The sequence below is a fragment of the Artibeus jamaicensis genome, unplaced genomic scaffold, assembly GCF_021234435.1.
Source record: "Artibeus jamaicensis isolate MK-2021 breed Jamaican fruit bat unplaced genomic scaffold, CSHL_Jam_final scaffold_369, whole genome shotgun sequence".
NCBI lineage: Eukaryota > Metazoa > Chordata > Mammalia > Chiroptera > Phyllostomidae > Artibeus > Artibeus jamaicensis.
Genome location: NW_026522042.1, coordinates 44,083,804 through 44,102,019, shown reverse-complemented (window position 1 = coordinate 44,102,019; position 18,216 = coordinate 44,083,804). Strand labels below are relative to the sequence as shown.

Below are 18,216 nucleotides of genomic sequence, written 5' to 3'. Positions count from 1 at the left end.
CTCTGTGTCTGAGATACATTAATCAGAGCCTTTTTCTAGAGAATCCTCTTGGTCTCTTGCTGCTGAAGCAGTGGCTACCTTTCCGGCTGTTTTCTCCCTCACTGGGAGACCTGCTTCATAGGCAAGTGGCTCTGGGGACACAAAGCTGTGTCCAGCAGGGTCTGTGCTTCCCCTGGTGGAGCCCCTGCCTGGTTGACAGTGGGGCGGTGTGGTTTATATCTAGGAGGCAGGAGAGAGCACCTTCTTTAGTTGGTTGGGTTTTATCTTCCCTGAGGCCGGGTCTTCAAGGAGAAATGCAGGCCCATGGGTCTTTGTTCAGCCTAATGTGTAATCGAAGCCCTGGAATCATTCAGGATCAACGAAAATAAGGAACTTTCCAGTGGTGTCCATGAAATCTGACCCAGCTGAGCTCTCATGGGGCTGCTTTGAGCTTCTCAGAGGGGAGGTTTGCCCTGCTGACCTTTACCCTCACGCCTTTGACCTCAAGTGGTTTTCTTGGCAGGAGAGACTTCCAGCAAGCCAGAGTTTCTAAAACATTTTTTAGTTCTTAAATGTTGGTGGAGGGCTTTACCCAGCCAAGATACCATTTATGTTCTGCCATAATGGGTTTCATTTGATAGGTTAGGACAAAACACAGGACATGTCTGGCTCTGCTGCAGAGATGAGCGGTGTGGCTACCTCGTGGGCTCTGCATGTGGCTGCTGCCCTCCATGGGGCACCTGTAGGCAGCATCCAGAGAGGAGGGGCCTGCCAAGTGAGGGAACCACCAACTAAGAAACCAGCCTGAGGTTCAGCCACCCAGGGGATCATTTGCTGATTTCCTACATGTGTGGAAAGGGGATCAAAAGTGCACTTCAAAAGTGCATTTTCTACTAAGATAGTAGAAAATGAAGTCAAATGGGAAACAGCCTGGTATCTGAAATGAGTCTCATTTAAATTAGGAAACAAAATGCATTTGAATAAAGGATGTCAGTGAATAATGAGAGGTAGGTAGTATTTACTGAACACTTGCTATGTGCCAGCTGCTTTACTTCTAATTTAATCCTCTTCACAAACGCTAAGAGCTACTTACGGGTGTCATTACATGAAAACTGCGAATGAGACACTGCGGTATGTGGAGGTCACCCAGGATCTCTGGCTCCAGCACCTGAGCTCTTGAGCACCGCTGGCCAGACTTCCCTTTCTCCGCCCCTTCCCTCCCCTCGTCCCTAACAGCCCCAGCAGGCTCCCCCTCTCTGGTTTCACTGATCCTTTTAAGGACTCAGAAACCTCCTGTGTTCCCCACAGCTGTGTCCAGGATCCCATTCACAGGGGTTCTGGGCCAGCCCACATGTGAATTTTACTCGGAATTCTCTAAAGACAGTGATAAGTAGATACTTCTTGGTCCCAGCACAACTGGATCATAGCCAAGTATAGAGATGATTTTTTTTAAGAGAGAAGGGAAGAAGAAAGAGAGGGAGAGAAACATCAAAGTGTGGTTGCCTCTTGAATGCTCCATCCTGGGGACCTGGCCTGCAACCCAGGCATGTGCCCTGGCTGGCAGTCAAACCTGCAACACTTTGGTTCACAGGCCAGCACTCAATCCACTGAGCTACACCAGCTGGGGCTAGAGAGAATCTTCAGAGCGATGATGCTGAAGTAAATTTTACAATCCATCAAGAAAATAGTTTTCATTAATTTCATAATTTTAAACTCATGGTTTGAATATGCAATGCATTTTAAAAATTCATTTTCTTAGGAGGGCAATAAAATTGAGATATCTTCATTAGCATAAATCCATACGCATCTGCCATAATCAAGACTAGAGAGCATTCTAGCTGGGAGAAGTCCCCAGCTTCTTATGGCTCACCCCTTCAGCTAGAGATGGGGGGGCCTTTACCAGGAAAGGCCACAAGGCTTATGTGGGGCTCTGCAGCCAGTAAGTGGCTGGGCAGAGACCTGACCCCACCCTTTAGTGCCATGTGCTCATTCAACTGAGGACATCGATGCTTAAGTTATTCAAACACTTTTCCTTTCAGAGCAAGGAAACTAGAAACAGCAAGGAAACAGAAAATTTCTGTTTCCTCCCTGGGTCCTGTTTTCTCCCTTGGTCCTGTTTTCTAATTCAGAAAACTATTTTTTATCAAATTTCTCTATAATATTGAAGCTGGCTTAGAAAGGAGGTTCCATACCCAAATCCCACAGAGGTCACTGTGGCTGGAGGGACCCAGGCAGGGAACCATCTCAAGAGGTGATTATCAAGTTGTAATTTATTAAACTGTGGATATGAGTTGTTCTTCTGGGATTTTCAAGTCCATTGATGAGAACTCAAGAGAATGTTGATTTTCATAGGGAAACGATATTATCAGTTTAGAAGGTTTGTTTTTTTCATTATCATGAAAGCCAGATTATAGACTCATGTGGCAGAGCACTGCACTGGGCTCTCACCAAAATCCTGTTAATCCCTGAGAGCCATCACTGTAGGATTAACCCCAGCAGCAGCAGCAGCAGCAGGAGCAACAAAAGCAATGACTTTCAGTTCCTGTAACTTTATGTAGTTTATGGTTTTCAGAAGAAAAAAAGATTATGTAATCAACATTTTTCAAGAAAATAGTAATACATAAAGGTAAAGCCACACTGTTTGGAACTAAACATCTATCAGCCAGCTATTCATGGATTTATGTGGCAGAGAGAAACACAAACACAACCCTGGTGAAAGCCCGTTACTTGCTAACCACAAGTTTTTGAACCTTGCCTCCCTCCAGGGCGTGAAGGAGCACAAGTGTGGGATTTGTGGGCGGGAGTTCACTCTGTTGGCCAACATGAAGAGGCACGTGCTGATCCACACCAACATCCGCGCCTACCAGTGTCACCTCTGCTATAAGAGTTTTGTGCAGAAACAGACCCTCAAGGCACACATGATCGTCCACTCTGATGTGAAGCCTTTCAAATGCAAGGTGAGCAGGGGGCCCTGGGAGAGTGCAAACAGGGAGGCCTCAGAGGGTTGTGCAAATGCCCAATGGGGAAGAGCCTCCAGGGAACCTTCTTATCGGTTTCATCAGTGGGGCCACTGAGGCGCAGAGTGGGTCCACGACCAACCCCAGGCTCATCTGTTGCTCTTTCCCTCTTTCCACCACACCTATGTTCACAATGACCCTCCGCTGTGCAGCCAGGGCCCAGGGGATGGAGGCAGACAGCAGGGGATGGTCTGAGGGTGGAAGGTACATTTGGAGAGTGAGGTTGTTAAAGGGTGAAGGTGATGTGGTGAGCTCCTGTTCTAGGAAGGAACAATCCGTTGTAGCCCTCTACCCCTTATAAGCCAATAAGTAGAATACAGAATGGAGTCAGGGAAGTTTCTAGTACTATCCCCACTCCCATCCCACTCCTCCCCTCCTGATACTTGGGCTGAATAATGTAATTTAAGGGTAGGTCTTTCAGAGAGGATGGCAGAGATTCTGACACTAGCCCTCAGGGGACCTCAGGAATGCTTGCTTGGGCCAAGGAATAACTGAACACGGTCATCTGAAGCATTTCTCATTTATTCCCAAGGACCACAGAGCATCTTTGTGAAAATCTCTGTGTCGCAGTGACGTGGTTGGGTTTTTATTTAGTCAGCTGAGATCACGTGTGAGCTGTAGATCTGTAAAGCCCAAGGCACCAACTGGTGTCACTCAGAAATGCTCGGCCTTCCCAGGTTGTCCCCTGCCCCCACCCCAGCTTTGTTTCCCTTCGCTTCTAAAGTGAAAAGGAATCTTGCTCACAACTGGGTAGTTTCATTCAAGGGACCTACTGACAAGTGTTACCCAAGTCTTGAGGAGAAGGCTGAGGGACAAGAAGAGAGAAATCACATATCATTAGAGCCTTAGTGTTTGAAATAGAATTTTGCCTTCTGCGACTGCACGTCTGGAGGGGTCCAAATGATATTCTTCATTGACCCTTGTTTCTAAAGTAGGGTGTCCTGCTTCCAGGGGCTGCTCCTGCCCTAATGCCTCTGCAGCATTTATCCCCACTTGAAGGAACCCCCTGTGAAGCGACTTCTTTCCTGTCTTGGCCACTGCTGGATGGGGTGAGAGGGGTCAGGAACCAGAGCTTCCCTAGACCCGTGTGGGCATTCTCCGGAGGTGGGGGAGGGAGATTTCCCCCTCCAGCCCTTTTCCTGCCACTCGCTTGTGTTTCCCCTCCTTTCCTTCAAGTTCCAGTGGTTTAAAAGTCAATTTATGTCCATCTTGAGTTGAAGGGGGAGGAAGCTGCTTGCAGGACCAGGTGCAAAAGGAAAATGCAAGGCCTCCTTGTTCAAATACTATGAAGAATTTAAGATAGTAAATGCAGGGCATTGTGCCAAACTCAGCACTCTTCTGATCTTGGTGTCCTGTGTGACTGCTCAGGTTGCCCGCACACCCACAGACCGACTCTTCTCTCTCTCTCTACCAGGAATGTCCAACATTTTGGCATCTCTGGGCCACATTAGAAGAAGAGGAGTTGTCTTGGGCCACACATTAAATACATGAACACTAACAAAAAACAAAAAATCTTGTAATGTTTTAAGTAAATTTGCGATTTTGTGTTGGGCTGCATTAACAGCCATCCTGGCCCACATGCAGCCTGAAGGCTGCAGGTTGAACACTCCTGTGCATCTAGACACGTCTTTGATTTCCTACCCACTTTGCAGAGCCCCTTGACCCCTTCGCTTTTAATAGAGCTCTTCCCACCTGCCAGGGATTTCCTTGCTCCTACAACGAAGGTGCAAATGGGATCTCCTTTCCACTCTTCATTCCTTGTGTTAAGTTTACTCTTAGACTTCGAGCAGATATTGTGTTTTCATCTTAACAACTGGTGGTAGAGAACACATAAAATTGTTAAAATATGAAGGGAGCCATTGCATTATTAACAGTCCCCTAAAAATTCACACCTGTCTAGTTCAACCAACTGCCACCTCCACCTCATCAATTTGGATTCAGCAGTAATGGTTAACCAGGGCAGAAAATGTCTCCGAAATGGAAGGTTATATCAGGGGGTGGAGCCAATACAGGGGAAGGGCTTGCAGGCTATGTGCGATTTGGGAGCACAGGGGCAGTCCTGTCTCTCTATCAAGGGCCTCAGAGAGGCCTGGAGGATTTCTTGGCCCAGAGGTATCTGAGATTCAGAGGGTTCTCTCAGTGCCTAGAAGACTGTACAATGGAGTACATCCTGGGCCCAATAACACAGTGAGCCAGCCCAGTGGGATGTTTCAGGCCTTTCATCGTGAACAGCTGCCCCTGACTCTGCCTCAATGATAGTGCCCCATACATGGTTCAAAGGGCGTCTGATGGTCAACTTTATGGTTCAGAAACTCAGTTTGACTTTTCCTTGGGTGTGTGTTAGTCTCTGGATGTCTGGTCACACCGTAAGAGAGGTGCTTATAGGATAAACTGCCAGCTCTGAAATGGTGCACAGTTTCTAATCTCCAATGGGAGGCGGGCCTGGCACAGGAATTGGACCGAGTTTGCTCAGGGTCACTTCTTCCTGGTGGCGGGCTCTCTCAGTGGACCATGCTGTGGGTCAGACTGCCTAGGAGAGTGTATATAGTGTTAGAACAAAAATCAGAAATCATTGGATGTGAAAGGGTATTTTTATCCAACTTAAGCAGCCCTTCTCCATTCTTAGACATTTCAGAAACAAGAACAGGTGTCAGTCCTGTTCAAGAGCTCTGTGTCCCCAGGAAAGTTCCAGGTTCTGCCTCTATTTGTTCCCATCTCCCCATAAAGTGTCACCCTGCTTGGTATCCTCTTCCTACTGTCACCTTCTTTATTTCAAAGGAATGTGAGAGCATATCTGCTCCAGATGCCACAGTGGATGGGCCATCTCGAGATGATGTCCTGTAGATTTTGCTTCTACAGGACAACATCTGTAGATATTGTGATGGAGTTTGAGGAATCTGGCCTGGGTGGAGCTTATTGGGAGTTTGGAAGTAGGGAGAGGAATGGAGGGTCCTTTGCTCATTGCCATGCAATCCATAGCCATCAGAGAGGAGCGGCTGGCAGGCTACCTAGCGAGGGTGGAGAACAGGCCCAGACTACTAAACCAGGCTTTATTGTGGTAATAGGGCAGACTTATTCCTTTCGCATGGTTGGCATGGCTGGAAAAATAAAGGCAGGCCTTGCTCCAGCCATCCTGAGAGTTAGCTCTGTCTCCTTTACCCCAAACTTGCAAAAGAAAAAAAAGTGGGGGAGAGATTCTTTAAATAACAGATTCTAATTTCTTGGTACTCTCACCACTAAAAATCCTTCCTAAAATAAACCCCTCCCCGTGTTGCAACATGACCGTTTCTCTATGGCTGCAGCCCATGCTCAATGGAAACAGCTGTCCACAGCAAGCAGCAAAGTTCGCTCACTGTGGGATTAAGCATTAACAATAGAATGGAAAATTAGAGGAGAGGAAAGGTTTCCATTCTATGTTTTTTTTTTCCTTATAAAAAATTACTGCTCTTCTGGGCTCTTTTGCTCTTGGCTCGACTTCTGGGCTCCTTGCTTCTTGGAGCAAGCTGGAGCTTCTCCAGGGACCTGCGCCTGTGCACTTAAGCTGTGTTTCTGAAGATGCTTCCCGGATTGTGCGTAAGCACGCAGGGGTGCACTTGGATGTTATCCTTGTAGCCACCACACTCCATAAGAGCAAAGAACCAGCTGCCGTCTTTGGGAAACCTGTCCAGGAAAAGCAGCCATCCAGAATTTCCGGGACAAATTCTCCTTTGAGATGGGTGAAGCCAGGAGCTGCCTAAGTTATGAATCACCAGGTCATCTGCAACACAGTCTGAAGCAGAGGCCTGAAGGCCTAAGGCAGAGCTGACAGAAGAGGCTGCGGTGTCCTTGAAAGGGTCCCCACCACCTCTACCAAACAGGCTCCATTTCCCCTTCAAGCTCTTAGATGCCATGTAGAGGAGAAACCCTGTGGGACTTTTAGGGGCTCAGTACTTGAGATCAAGGTTCTCAGGCTGGCATTGAGGGGGTTAAGGCAGTGACCAGATAGCAGCCTTTTGGCAGCAAAGCCCTCCTCGGCAGAAGGAAGGATATAGCTGTATGAACTGCCTGCTTAACAATGCCTCACATGTCCCCAGGGGCCCGCCTGCAAATAGATTTCATCTTGCTTTCTCTTGTACTTTTCAAAGCTTCCTGTTTTCTCACGGCCCTTTTGGACAGTTTACAGTCTCTCTCTCCCTCCCTCCCTCTCTCTCCCTTTGAGGAAAGGAACACCCTTCTTATTGAGAGAGAGCAAGAGAGAGAGACAGAGAGAGAGAGGAGAATATAAGGGAAGGGCAGTTTAGCAGAGGTCGTTCTCCTGGGCTGCAAGCTGCAGCTCTTTGACCTTTGCTCTCAGAACAGGAAAACACAGGCATCCTGGTGCATCTCAGTCCTCAGGCTCAGACCAGGCTGGTTGGCACAAAACAGTGTGGCTCTTCTTGTCTTTGTGGGCTTCTGGCCCCAGCCCAGCAGCTGCCTGCTGCTGTCACCCTGTCTGTGCACACAGCTGACCTGACTTCTCAGTGACTCTAGATGTCAGCATTGTCGCTGGGGCTCATGGGAAGTGTCCTGAGGCATTTCTAGGCCCTGGACTGGGGAGAGAAGAGAGACTAGGAAGCTGGAATCTGGAACTCCTATGAAGATGAGAAACGGGGCACCTGCCAGCTGTTTAAAGGGCTAAGGATCAGGGAGCCAGATACTGGGCTATCCCAAACCCTCCAATCTAAGACAAAATCTTCTCTTTCCATCAGACACAACTGCTTCCATTTCTATTATACCTCGAGTAAACTGAAAGGTATTTATTCAAAGAGTTCCTCACTTCCTTCAATATCCCCTCCAAATAATTTAGTTTTAAAAAACAGCGCTCTCATCTTCAAAGATCTTTCTATTTCTGGAATATAAAAGAGTCTATGACATACATGATAATGACAGTAATAAAAGCTCTATTTATTGAGCTCTATTTGCCAAACCCTTTACATAAATGATCTCATTTGATCTTTATAACAAGCTTCATAAGAAACTATTATTATTATCGACATTTTACAGAAGAGAAAATGGAGGCAGTTCTCGATCCCTCTGGGGTCTCACTATTACCTTTCTGTTCTGCCATCTCAAAGCCTAATGATCCGTGCAACCCATTTTTGAAGGACAGTTTGAAACATTTGTTCTTATTTTCTATAAAGTTGAAGTCCACCTACCTCTTAAAAAGTAGGCACAAAAGTGGGCCTCAAAGGAAGAGCTGAGATTTCGTGTCTGGCTTCTCATATCCCTCCTTAGAGGAATGAGAGTTCAAGAGGGGCGGGCTGGTTGAGAGGACTACCTGCAGGACAGCAACTAGGGCCTCACCATTTCAGCAGCCTCCTGTACCAGCTCCTGCCTGTATTTTAACCTTTGCAGGCCTGGGCGAGAGATAATTCAGCAAGTACTGATTTGAGCAAGCCCTTAGTCTCACATGTCACTGTTTAGGGGGGACTTGACATGGACGGCTGCTTTTCTCGGAGGAAGAAACTAGAAATGTGGGCACTCCATCTCAACCTTTCTTTTTCCTTCCAGTCTAACTCCTCTCCTCTATTACAGTGAGGATGCTCGGAGTTCATATCTTAAACTCCACTGAGGGCACCATCTTTAGTCAACCCAATCTTCTTTCTCAGCTTCTCTTCACTAGCAGCGACTAGGAGGCCTGATTCTGAACTTCAGAGACACAAAGTGTCTCCACACACTCATGTGTTGCCATGTGAGGACAACCTTCTGAGAAAGATGAAGGGGCCATGTGTTCTAGGTAAAAACCAAAGGGCTTTGTGGAAAGATCAGAGGCCAAGAGGAAGAAGCTAAAGGTACCAACCACTGAGATGTGAATGGTCCCAACTATCTTGGGGCCTCGGTTAATTGTCTTTATTCTTCTACTATGAGGAGTCTGGTTTACAAACTAGTGGGGATAGGGTTACATACACTGCAGTGGTGAAAGGAAGACAGTTGGTGATGGCTGCTTTTTGGAGTTTTTGCATGGGGTAGTGATATTTTCCTGACAAGGATATTTTCCTTGTTTATTTATTCCCCCAACCACATACCTAGATATTAAGTATCACTATGTATGTACCCCTTTGCTTAATGTCGAGGTTAGCCATGAAGACAAGGAAGGCAGCCCTAGCATTTTTTAAGATGATCTCGGCACCTTTGATTGCCCCAAACATCTTCTAGAGTTGACAAACCTCCACTAAGCCCTGGGAAAGCTCTCCGTTGGCTGGCCCCATAAGCACTATAATTCATGAAGTATAGATCTAGTATATAAAAATTAAAGTTTACCAACAGCACAGAAATCCGTCTCCTTTACCAATCACACATCATATAATATAGTTTACCAGTCGTGTCCCAGTGTCATGGGCCTTGAAGCTATAGGCCTTGACTCCAGGGGACAATGTCATTTTAATGTCCCAATGTCCCCCTGTTCCATTGAAATGTCCCAGAAAGTCCAGTAGTGAATGAATAGGACCAGAAAACATTAGAATAGAGAAACATGCACTGGGCTATGATAAAGGATCATAAATGTTGGTTGTCTAAGGCTGAGGATGATTCTGGAAAATGCCCAGTGGTAGCCATTGTGATTCATGCACACTTGTGTATGTGAGGCAGTGAGAGAGGTGATGGGGAAGGGAGGTGGCACCTCGGGGCAGGTGAATTGCAGCATCTGCTCTGACCCTAAAGTTACAGCAGCTGCAGCAGCAACAAGCAGCTGATGGTGATCACAACAGTGGTAGTTACCTTGCCTGTAGTTTAAGATGGAATGCAGTGTCTAAAGATGTGTAATGAAAATACTTTATTCTTATATCAAAACAAAACAAAGGGCTCTCTACACATTCTTCAAAGTTAGGTGAAAATTCCATCTTCTTTATAAGACCCTTTCAGACTAGTCCAGCTGCTAATATCTCTCTATTAGCCAGTAGGACCGTGAGACCCATTTGGGCTTGGACTAGTGCAGTAGCCTGATCCTCCAGCCTCCAGCTCCTGTGTCCCTATGTATCTCATTGTTGCAGGGGAGGGAAGAGGAGATGGATTTTGCTCTCTTCAGATCTTTTGCTGCAGCATCACTCCAAATAATCAGAAAGCAAATGAAATATACTTTTTCTAATGTGACCTACTACTGGAAACATTTAATGCAGAGTCTTTAGATTCATAGCCTTTTCCCTTTAGCCAGAGTGGAGAACTGCATAAACCAAGCTAATACATGGATCAAAAAGTTGCCAGAACTTGCACACATGTGCAAAACTAAACACAGGTTGATGATATCTTAATAAATTGTCTTTGTTAAAAATAAAAGAAAGCAAGTATCTGTCCCACATGTAGGCTTCGGAGGATGTTGGAATTAGACCAACTTCTCAGCCTTTCCCTTCTTGAGTCCACATTTCGAAATGGCTACGGTGTGCAGATACTCTGAACACTGAGTACAGAACATCAGTATGCTGAATTTGTACTTGCCTGTAAGGAATTAAAAAGGGAAAAAGTACTTAAAACTCACAAATGTGAATCACTTAAAAATATACTACCAACCATTCGTTAGATTCTACAGGGTCCAGCACAAATAAGGCCCCTTTTTTATTACAAAAATCTTTCATTGCAAAATCATAAGCACGTGATTCTGTAATATAACAATATCACACTCAACCATATGACATTTTAGGTGAAATGTTCAAATTAAAACTATAAATTATTACCCCCATATTAGTACCCTACCAACCACACTCACGTAGGCGTTACTTCTGCTGGGCCCTGTGTGTGTTGGTTATCTGTGACGCATGTGTAATCCCGGGCTGGCTTCCTCCTACCACCCAGCATGCTTTTAGGCTAATCTCTTAAGATCGCCATTTGTTGGGTCGACTCCTTCTTCCAAGGCCAGCTCAACTCAGACCTCCACAGCTAGCTGAGGAAAACATTGCCTTCATTATGAAAAAAGTCAATCTGAAATCCCCACCATTGGCCCTGAAAATACCTTTCAGTGAGAAAGGAAAACTGACATCAGCTTCAGAGGACGCTGCACCCGAAGTCCTCTCTCTGTCATCTCTCAGTCTATTGCTGCCCTCAGGAGAACCTTCCTCCCTCCTTTAACAATCTGGTCGAAGCACAAATACAGAAATCCTCCTTTGCATTCCCCCCAGCTCAGCCAAGGAGGGGCTGGAGTCTCCAGCCCTGCTCTGCTGAGGCGTGGGGACCACAAAAGCAAGCAAAGCAACCTGGAGGCAGCAGCTCCCGCTTCGCACTGTCCCCATCTGCAAGCAGGGCCTTTGAAAAGACAGTCTCTCTTCCGAAAGAAGTCAGAGAACCACAGCTGTGGTCCATCCTGCATTTGCACTTTAGTAGAAATCAAGAAAAATGACACAGAAAAATGAGTAAAACCTGTTTACTTTTTGTATACCTTAGATAATATTTCCAATATCTCAAATTTCTACCCAAAGAAAAGATACAATTTCTCCCTTTACATGCCTTCTTCTTCCTTTTAACTTTGAGATTCATTGCAATAATTAGCTAATTTAAAAATTAGAAAAGTATTGCCTGATATAGCCTAACAGAAGAGATTGTCAGGGGGACGCAGTGGTTGACCACACAGCCTCTGGTGTCCAATGACCTGTGTTTCTAACCCCCAGCTCCAGCACCCACCAGCTGTGTGCTTTGGCCAATCCCATCATCTTACAACCTCAGTCTGTGCATCTGTAAAATGGAGTGACAACAGCACCCATCTCATAGGACTGATGTCAGAATTAAGTGAGATATTCCATGGCAGTTTTAGGAGAGTGCCTTCCATATTGTAAATACTCCCTAAATATTAAACAAATAATTGTATCCCTATTATTCAAGCGAAGCACACTTTGAGCAATTGCTTTCCTCAGATCAGCCTGTCACCTTTTCAAAAGGTTCAAAAGAAGCTTTTATAACTTTGTGATTTTTTTCCCTTGAGTTTAAATACCCTGCACCATAGCACCAGGATCTCGCAAATCCATGCCTACCTGCCCCAGCCCTGAGCCAGGCACAACTCAGCCCCTCCCTGACTTCCATGGGGACATTTTCTTTGGAAGCAGCTTAAGATGCCCAGATTCAAACAAAGGGCCTCACACAGGCCCAGGTGCGGGTGCACATGGGCAGGGCCCCCTGCCTGCAAGTAACCCGTGTTCTCCTTGTCACTGTCTCTGACAGCTGTGTGGGAAGGAATTCAACCGCATGCACAACCTGATGGGCCACATGCACCTGCACTCTGACAGCAAACCCTTCAAGTGCCTCTACTGCCCCAGCAAGTTCACCCTGAAGGGGAACCTGACGCGCCATATGAAAGTCAAACACGGGGTCATGGAGCGGGGCCTCCATTCTCAAGGTAATCACTCTACCGTGAAGTCCCCAAGCCTGACGAGGCCAGTGGGTTACAAATGGGAGGTGACCTTGTTTATAGGAGCCTTTATTTTATTCTGACGGTCAAAAAAGAGAGTGCAATTTTCGAGGCTATGGCAGGGTAGCCGGAGCACACTGTGTCACTGTAACAAACAAAATGCTAAGATCTGAATAGTAAGTAAAATTGAATGCTGCATAAGTAAACTGGAACATCGTAATGATGCCAGTCCGTACCTTTATTAGTGTTTTGTTCTGGACGCTGCATCAGCTGCCTTGCCCCCTTGAATGTTCACAGCAGCTTCAGGCTGGAGGAACGTCTGTTACCCCTATTTTACAGATGGGGCAATGGGGGCTTTAAGGCATTAATTTGCCCAAAGTTGCTCAATGGCAAAGTGGCAGAGTCAGAATTTGAACACAGACGGTGCAGACTCTAAAGCCTGTATTATATCCACTTCATCGCACAGCTGTTGAAGGTCACGCGGGTTTTCTTTCCTTTTGAAAACACAGGTCTGCCGGCTCTGTTGTCAGCAGGAGCTTGTCTGGAGCAGGCGAGGCCTCCTCTCACCTATTCACAACTAGGTATCTTCCGCCAGGGCGAGTTTCCTGCTCCGTGGGGCCCGTCGGCGGGGATGCAGAGCAGGGGCTCACGTGTCCCTCCCTGGGAAAGTTTTCACCTCGTTTATTCTCTCAGCAGTGAGGAGTTCCTGTTCCAGATCTCCCGAATTTGGCAGGTGGCTCCTTAGTCACCCAATCGGGCAGCCGGTCAACACACGGGCAGTAAGTGGCCCCGCCCAATGCAGTGCGCTGTGCGCCGTGCAGAGAAGGAGAAGAGACCATCTTTCCTTTTTTTTAGAGATGAAAGTGCCCTTATTATTGTTTTCTTTCTTATGCTAAGATATGAGCTCACTGGAAAGAGTAAAATAAATACATTAGAAATAAAAGGAAAAATGTCAAAATCACCTCATTTATCAGATTTTTGACATACATCTTTCATTTTTTGAAAGAGAGGAAGAAGAGAGAATGAATGAGTTGGGTCTACACTATAAATATATGAAATAAATATGTAGAGGATATTTTTTATGATTATTAGGTGTCTACATCTTCTACATACTGTTCATTGTATGAGTGTACCATTATTTATTAATCCTGTGACGGCTCTATTCTAAAAATTATGGTGATGAGCATCCTTATACACAGATCTTGTGCACCTGCCAATTTTCATAGTTTAAGTTCTCAGTAGTGTAATTGCTAAGTCAGAGCGAGACTTATTTTAAGCTTTTGGTGCTCCTTGCCAAATTCATCTTAAAGGCGTTAGGCTCGTGTAGACTCCATCTGAGACGGGACCCATCGCCACATACTTTCTGGGAGTGTCTCTGTTTTTAAAATGCTAAATTAAACTACACTAAACATCCCGGAGTGCCATGCAACCACCCATTTTCAGAGGCTCTTCCTGGGGCCTGACCACTGCCTCTGCTCTCGCAGGCTTCGGAAGGGGGAGAATTGCCCTGGTGCAGACGGCAGGGGTCCTGAGGAGTCTGGAGCAAGAGGAGCCCTTCGACCTGTCCCAGAAGCGCCGGGCATTCCAGTCCGATGGGGACAGCGCCCGGGACAGCTCCTGCCACGAAGAGGAGGATGAGGACAACTGCTACGAGGTGGAGCGAGACAGCCCGGGCCTGGACCCCCAGAGCAGGCAGCTCTGCGTGCCCCAGGATCTCTCCACCAAGCCCCAGCCAGCGCCCAGGACACTCCAGGAAGACTGCGAGGAGGAGGAGAAGGTGGGGGAGGAGAGGGAGGACGTGCAGAGAGAAGGCCGCCAGGAGAAGAGCAAGGACGATCTTGGGGCTGAGGGTGGCCAGGAGAGAGATGGCCCCCACAGAGACGAGTGTCCCCACCTCAGGGTGCTGCAGAGTGCCCGGCGGGGTGCCTCCTTCTCTGATTACTTGTACTTCAAGCACAGAGATGAGAGTTTAAAAGAATTACTGGAGAGGAAAATGGAAAAACAAGCAGTGCTTTTAGGTATCTAAGTGGACAGTTTTAGAAGTACATTTGGGGAATGAGAAGTAGGCCGTTCAAATATAGCTTTGCGCATGACGGTCATTTGCTGGAGTGTGGCGGATGGCGCGCATCTTCACAAATGGCTCAGACTAGATGAGCAGGGACCGTCATCAGTGATGTAGATGCTTCTCGGATCATTCCGGGCCCCTGATTTTTAACACACAGGCAGCGCCTTCTTCAGTGTTACTTTAGGCATCTCCAAGATATTAACTGTACATATTTTTTCTGGATATCTAGTTGTAAGCTGATGCTGACAGAATTTAGAAATTCTATTTTTCCTTGACTAATATATAACACAAGGTAAATTTCTTTTGAGCTGCAAAAATATGGTGCTTGACATGTTACCTTATTAATGACTATTTAGTTGAATGTGTGAAAGTTATAATATTTTTTCCAGATAGATGAAAATATGAGTAGTTGTATATATAAAAGTTGCCTTTATTAAAAAATCAAAAATACCAGAAATGACACAGGAGGGTGAGTTACTGAAAAGGGTGTTCTCATATAGTCGCTGCAGAAAGAAGATAAAATTTCAACAGAAAAGAAATAATCTTGACTAAGGAAAGCCCAGCCACACTTACACTTCTGCCAGGCCTGCCTTGCTCTGCTCCAGCTACCTTCGCTAGGGGCAGCACTGGGAGCATTATTTTCAGATGGCCCGACAGTGCTCAGGCTCGTGTGCTGAGCAGAGCTCCTGCCAGGAGACCTGGCTCAGCGGCCTCCTCCCCACACAGAAGAGCTGGCTTTTCCTTGGGGCTGGAGCTGGGGGAGTATGGGAGGACTTCGTCCTCAAATCTAAGGTCTGACTTGTTTGGAGTATTAGAATAACCAGCAGCTACTTGCTAGCAGCAGAGAGTCTGGGCTGTGTTCTCTATGTGCCTGCACATGAGAATCAGCTCACAGAGCCTTTTTAGAAATACCTTCGCTGAGGCCTCACCTTCTGAGATTCTGAGTGACTTGGTCTAGAGTGGAGCCCAGCGCTGGTTAGTTTGTAAATGGCCACACGGTTCTTGGTTGCAGACAGGGCTGAGAGAGACTGACTGGGCTAGGATAGTCTCCCAGAACCCTGCCCAGGGTCTCCATAGATGTTTCTGTGTCTGGCTTCAGGCTTATTAAGATTGAGAGCAGGAGCCCTTGAAATCCTACTGCTAGCTTAGACTTGTTACCTGTTCTGTAAGAGCCCCACAGGTGGACACGCACGTACTTTCTGTATGACAAGATGATGCCTGTGAGGTTTATGGTCACTTAATTGTTTTAAAATACATAGCCAGCTTATAATGACCAATTATGTCTACCCAGACACTTGAATCACAATTCCAGCCAGTGAAGATGATTATAATGGGTGGGTGGAGCCCAGCAGATAGGCTTTCCTCAGGCTTGGGCACCAGGTTAAGCAGTACAGACAGGATGTCACAGATGTCACTGACTGACCATAAGCAGGAACCCTCTGGTACTGCATCTGTGTTTATGTAAAAACTGCCTCTGGGTTGGTAGCTTCAACTCTTCTTTGTAGTGCTAGGTACTGTTGATTATTGTGCTTCCTCTCTTCCCCAAGTCCCCAGCACATTTCTTCAGAAGACCTGGCCCACCTCTGAATGCTGGATGCTGACTTCTTCTCTTGGCCAAGGTGCTTCCCCATTAGCCTCATCCAGTTCTCAGCATTCACCGGGTTGCTTTGTCAATTCTTGGTGCATTTCTCCTGCCACTGTGCTTAAAGCGCCTTCCTTCAGCTTCACCACCACAAAGTGCCAAAGCTGCTTGGGTTTCCCACTGCCACTGAACAGGCAGGGTGAAGGGAATATTGTGATTTCTGCAATTACAAGCACAACTCTGTCCCCAAAACCTGCTTTTCATGCATTATTAATATATCTCATCAATGCCCTGAAGAAATCACCCAGGAGGCTGACCATGTGGCCTGTGAGGTCCCCAGCTCTTAGGGTCCTGTAACATTCATTCTTTCAGCAGTTATGTGTTGAGCAGTTAAGGGTTGCAGACTTCCAGTTCATTCTGGGCCCATCTAGCTGGAAAAGGAGCCAGGAAATCTAGAATAGCAAGCTCTCGTCCTTTCCAACCAAAATGGATCATGGGGGAACATTTAAGGAACAAGTTAATGTTGAGACAGAAAGTGTGTGGTCTCAAAGAGTTGTTTTAAAGCTGCCCATTGAGGAGCTGAGGTCCTGCCAGGGCCCTTCCTGGGCTGCAAAGAGAGAAAGAGAGACTCTCAGTCTTCATGCCCATATCACTGAGTGGCTCAAATGTCCTCTGTTTGATATGTTAGGTTTCTAAGTGAAATTTCATTTGGAGAGAGAAAAAGGTCTAGGAAAAGTAATAAAAAGTTGCTATGGGGTACATTCTAAGGCCTGTTTGTAGCCCTTGACTCTGGGTGTGAGATATTTATTTAGATCTAACCCCATGGAGAGTATACAGTGACCTTCTGAGAACCAAGTTTACAATGTTGGTTTTGTATGTTGTGGAGTGACCAGCATCCTGGTTTGCCTGGGACAACCCTGGTTTATGCCTGTTGTCCCAGGGTAATTGCCAAGTTGTGTCACCTAAACTCTCCAAGGTGTCCCAGTTTGGGTAGTAAGTTATATGGACAGCTATGCATAAATGCAGGGCTCAGGAAAGGGATGGCCAACCTTCATAAAAAGCTTATTAACCTGGATGAAAACCAGAAGGAGAGCATCTGGGGCCATCCTCAGAGAACTAAGGGATGAAGCCATCCAAGGTTACCAGCACTCCAGGACCAAGACGGCATGACAGTAGTTACACTGTGACACTCTGAAAATAGGTCGCTACCACATGATTTTCAGGCTTTCGACCACTGTCATACTGAACCAACCACTGACCAACCAAGTGGCATATTTTTCTTTCTTCTTTCAATTCAGGCCTATGACCACCCCCCTTATACTGCTGTTCAATTCTTTTATTCTTTAAAAAAATTTCACTCCCCATTGGCCATGAGACTGAGGCTGACTTTTCATAACTCTGCCAGGGGAACTGCTGAATTTGTATTTAAGTAGCTTCCCCAATGTTCATACTATATTTATTAAGCCCTGAAGGCATTTAATAAAATATTAACAGTGTGTTTTGAATCATGATCTTTGTCTGCTTTGCTGGAACAAAAAGTAACAGAGCTAACATTTAAAATGCTTCACATGTTTGGACTACATTACACCGAGTGTTGATTTTGTACAGTGTTCTGGCTTGCTATTTAAAAATTAAAACTCCGAGTGTATAGCAACCCAAGTTGTGAATATTGCTTTCTGCTTCAGTGAAAAAGCAGTTTACCTGAAAGAGCATGTAACCTATATTTTGTTAATTTAAACAAATAAAGACATGTTGAAAAAGCTGAGTTAGTTATTTGCAAATACCCAAAATTTTGCAAAGAAGCTACCATCACCAACTCAGTCCTGCCCCTGCCCTCACACCCTCTGCCGGGCAGCTCCCATTGGCTGGGGTCTCAGTCCGGGGATGCAGGTGTTGGATTGATTCTCCCTCCTTGAGGGTGCAGAAATGATTAATGACTACCGGCCCATCTGCAAGCAGGTGACATCTTCCTCATCCTCTCCATCTTTCCCATTCAAAATACTCAGTTCTGGAAGGGTGTTATGGGGAAGTCAGAGGTCAGAGGCAGGGTCGCCTTATTCCATAACAGGTTCTTCATAGAATAAAGCTCAGCCAGGAGGTAGTGCCCACTGCCTGGCACAAGAGCACTCTTTCCGGTGCCAGGTTCCTGAGTTTGAAGCCCAGCTCTCCCACTTCCAACCTTTGGGAACTGAGAGCAATTTGTGACCTCCGTGTCTCGGTTTCTTCA

The 18,216-nt window shown here is 46.3% G+C and overlaps 1 protein-coding gene across 2 annotated transcripts in view; it reads left to right on the top strand.

Moving 5' to 3' along the window:
- ZNF366 (zinc finger protein 366) overlaps positions 1–17,494 on the top strand; it is a 61,490-nt gene extending 43,996 nt beyond the window's left edge. For both annotated transcript variants that reach the window (XM_037149070.2, XM_037149071.2), the window contains 3 exons: positions 2,745–2,936; positions 12,156–12,330; positions 13,827–17,494. In XM_037149070.2, coding sequence (XP_037004965.2) covers positions 2,745–2,936; positions 12,156–12,330; positions 13,827–14,368 — 909 coding nt within the window. In that variant the 3' untranslated portion in view covers positions 14,369–17,494. The remainder of the gene's footprint in view (positions 1–2,744; positions 2,937–12,155; positions 12,331–13,826) is intronic.
- The last annotated feature ends 722 nt before the right edge of the window (positions 17,495–18,216 follow it).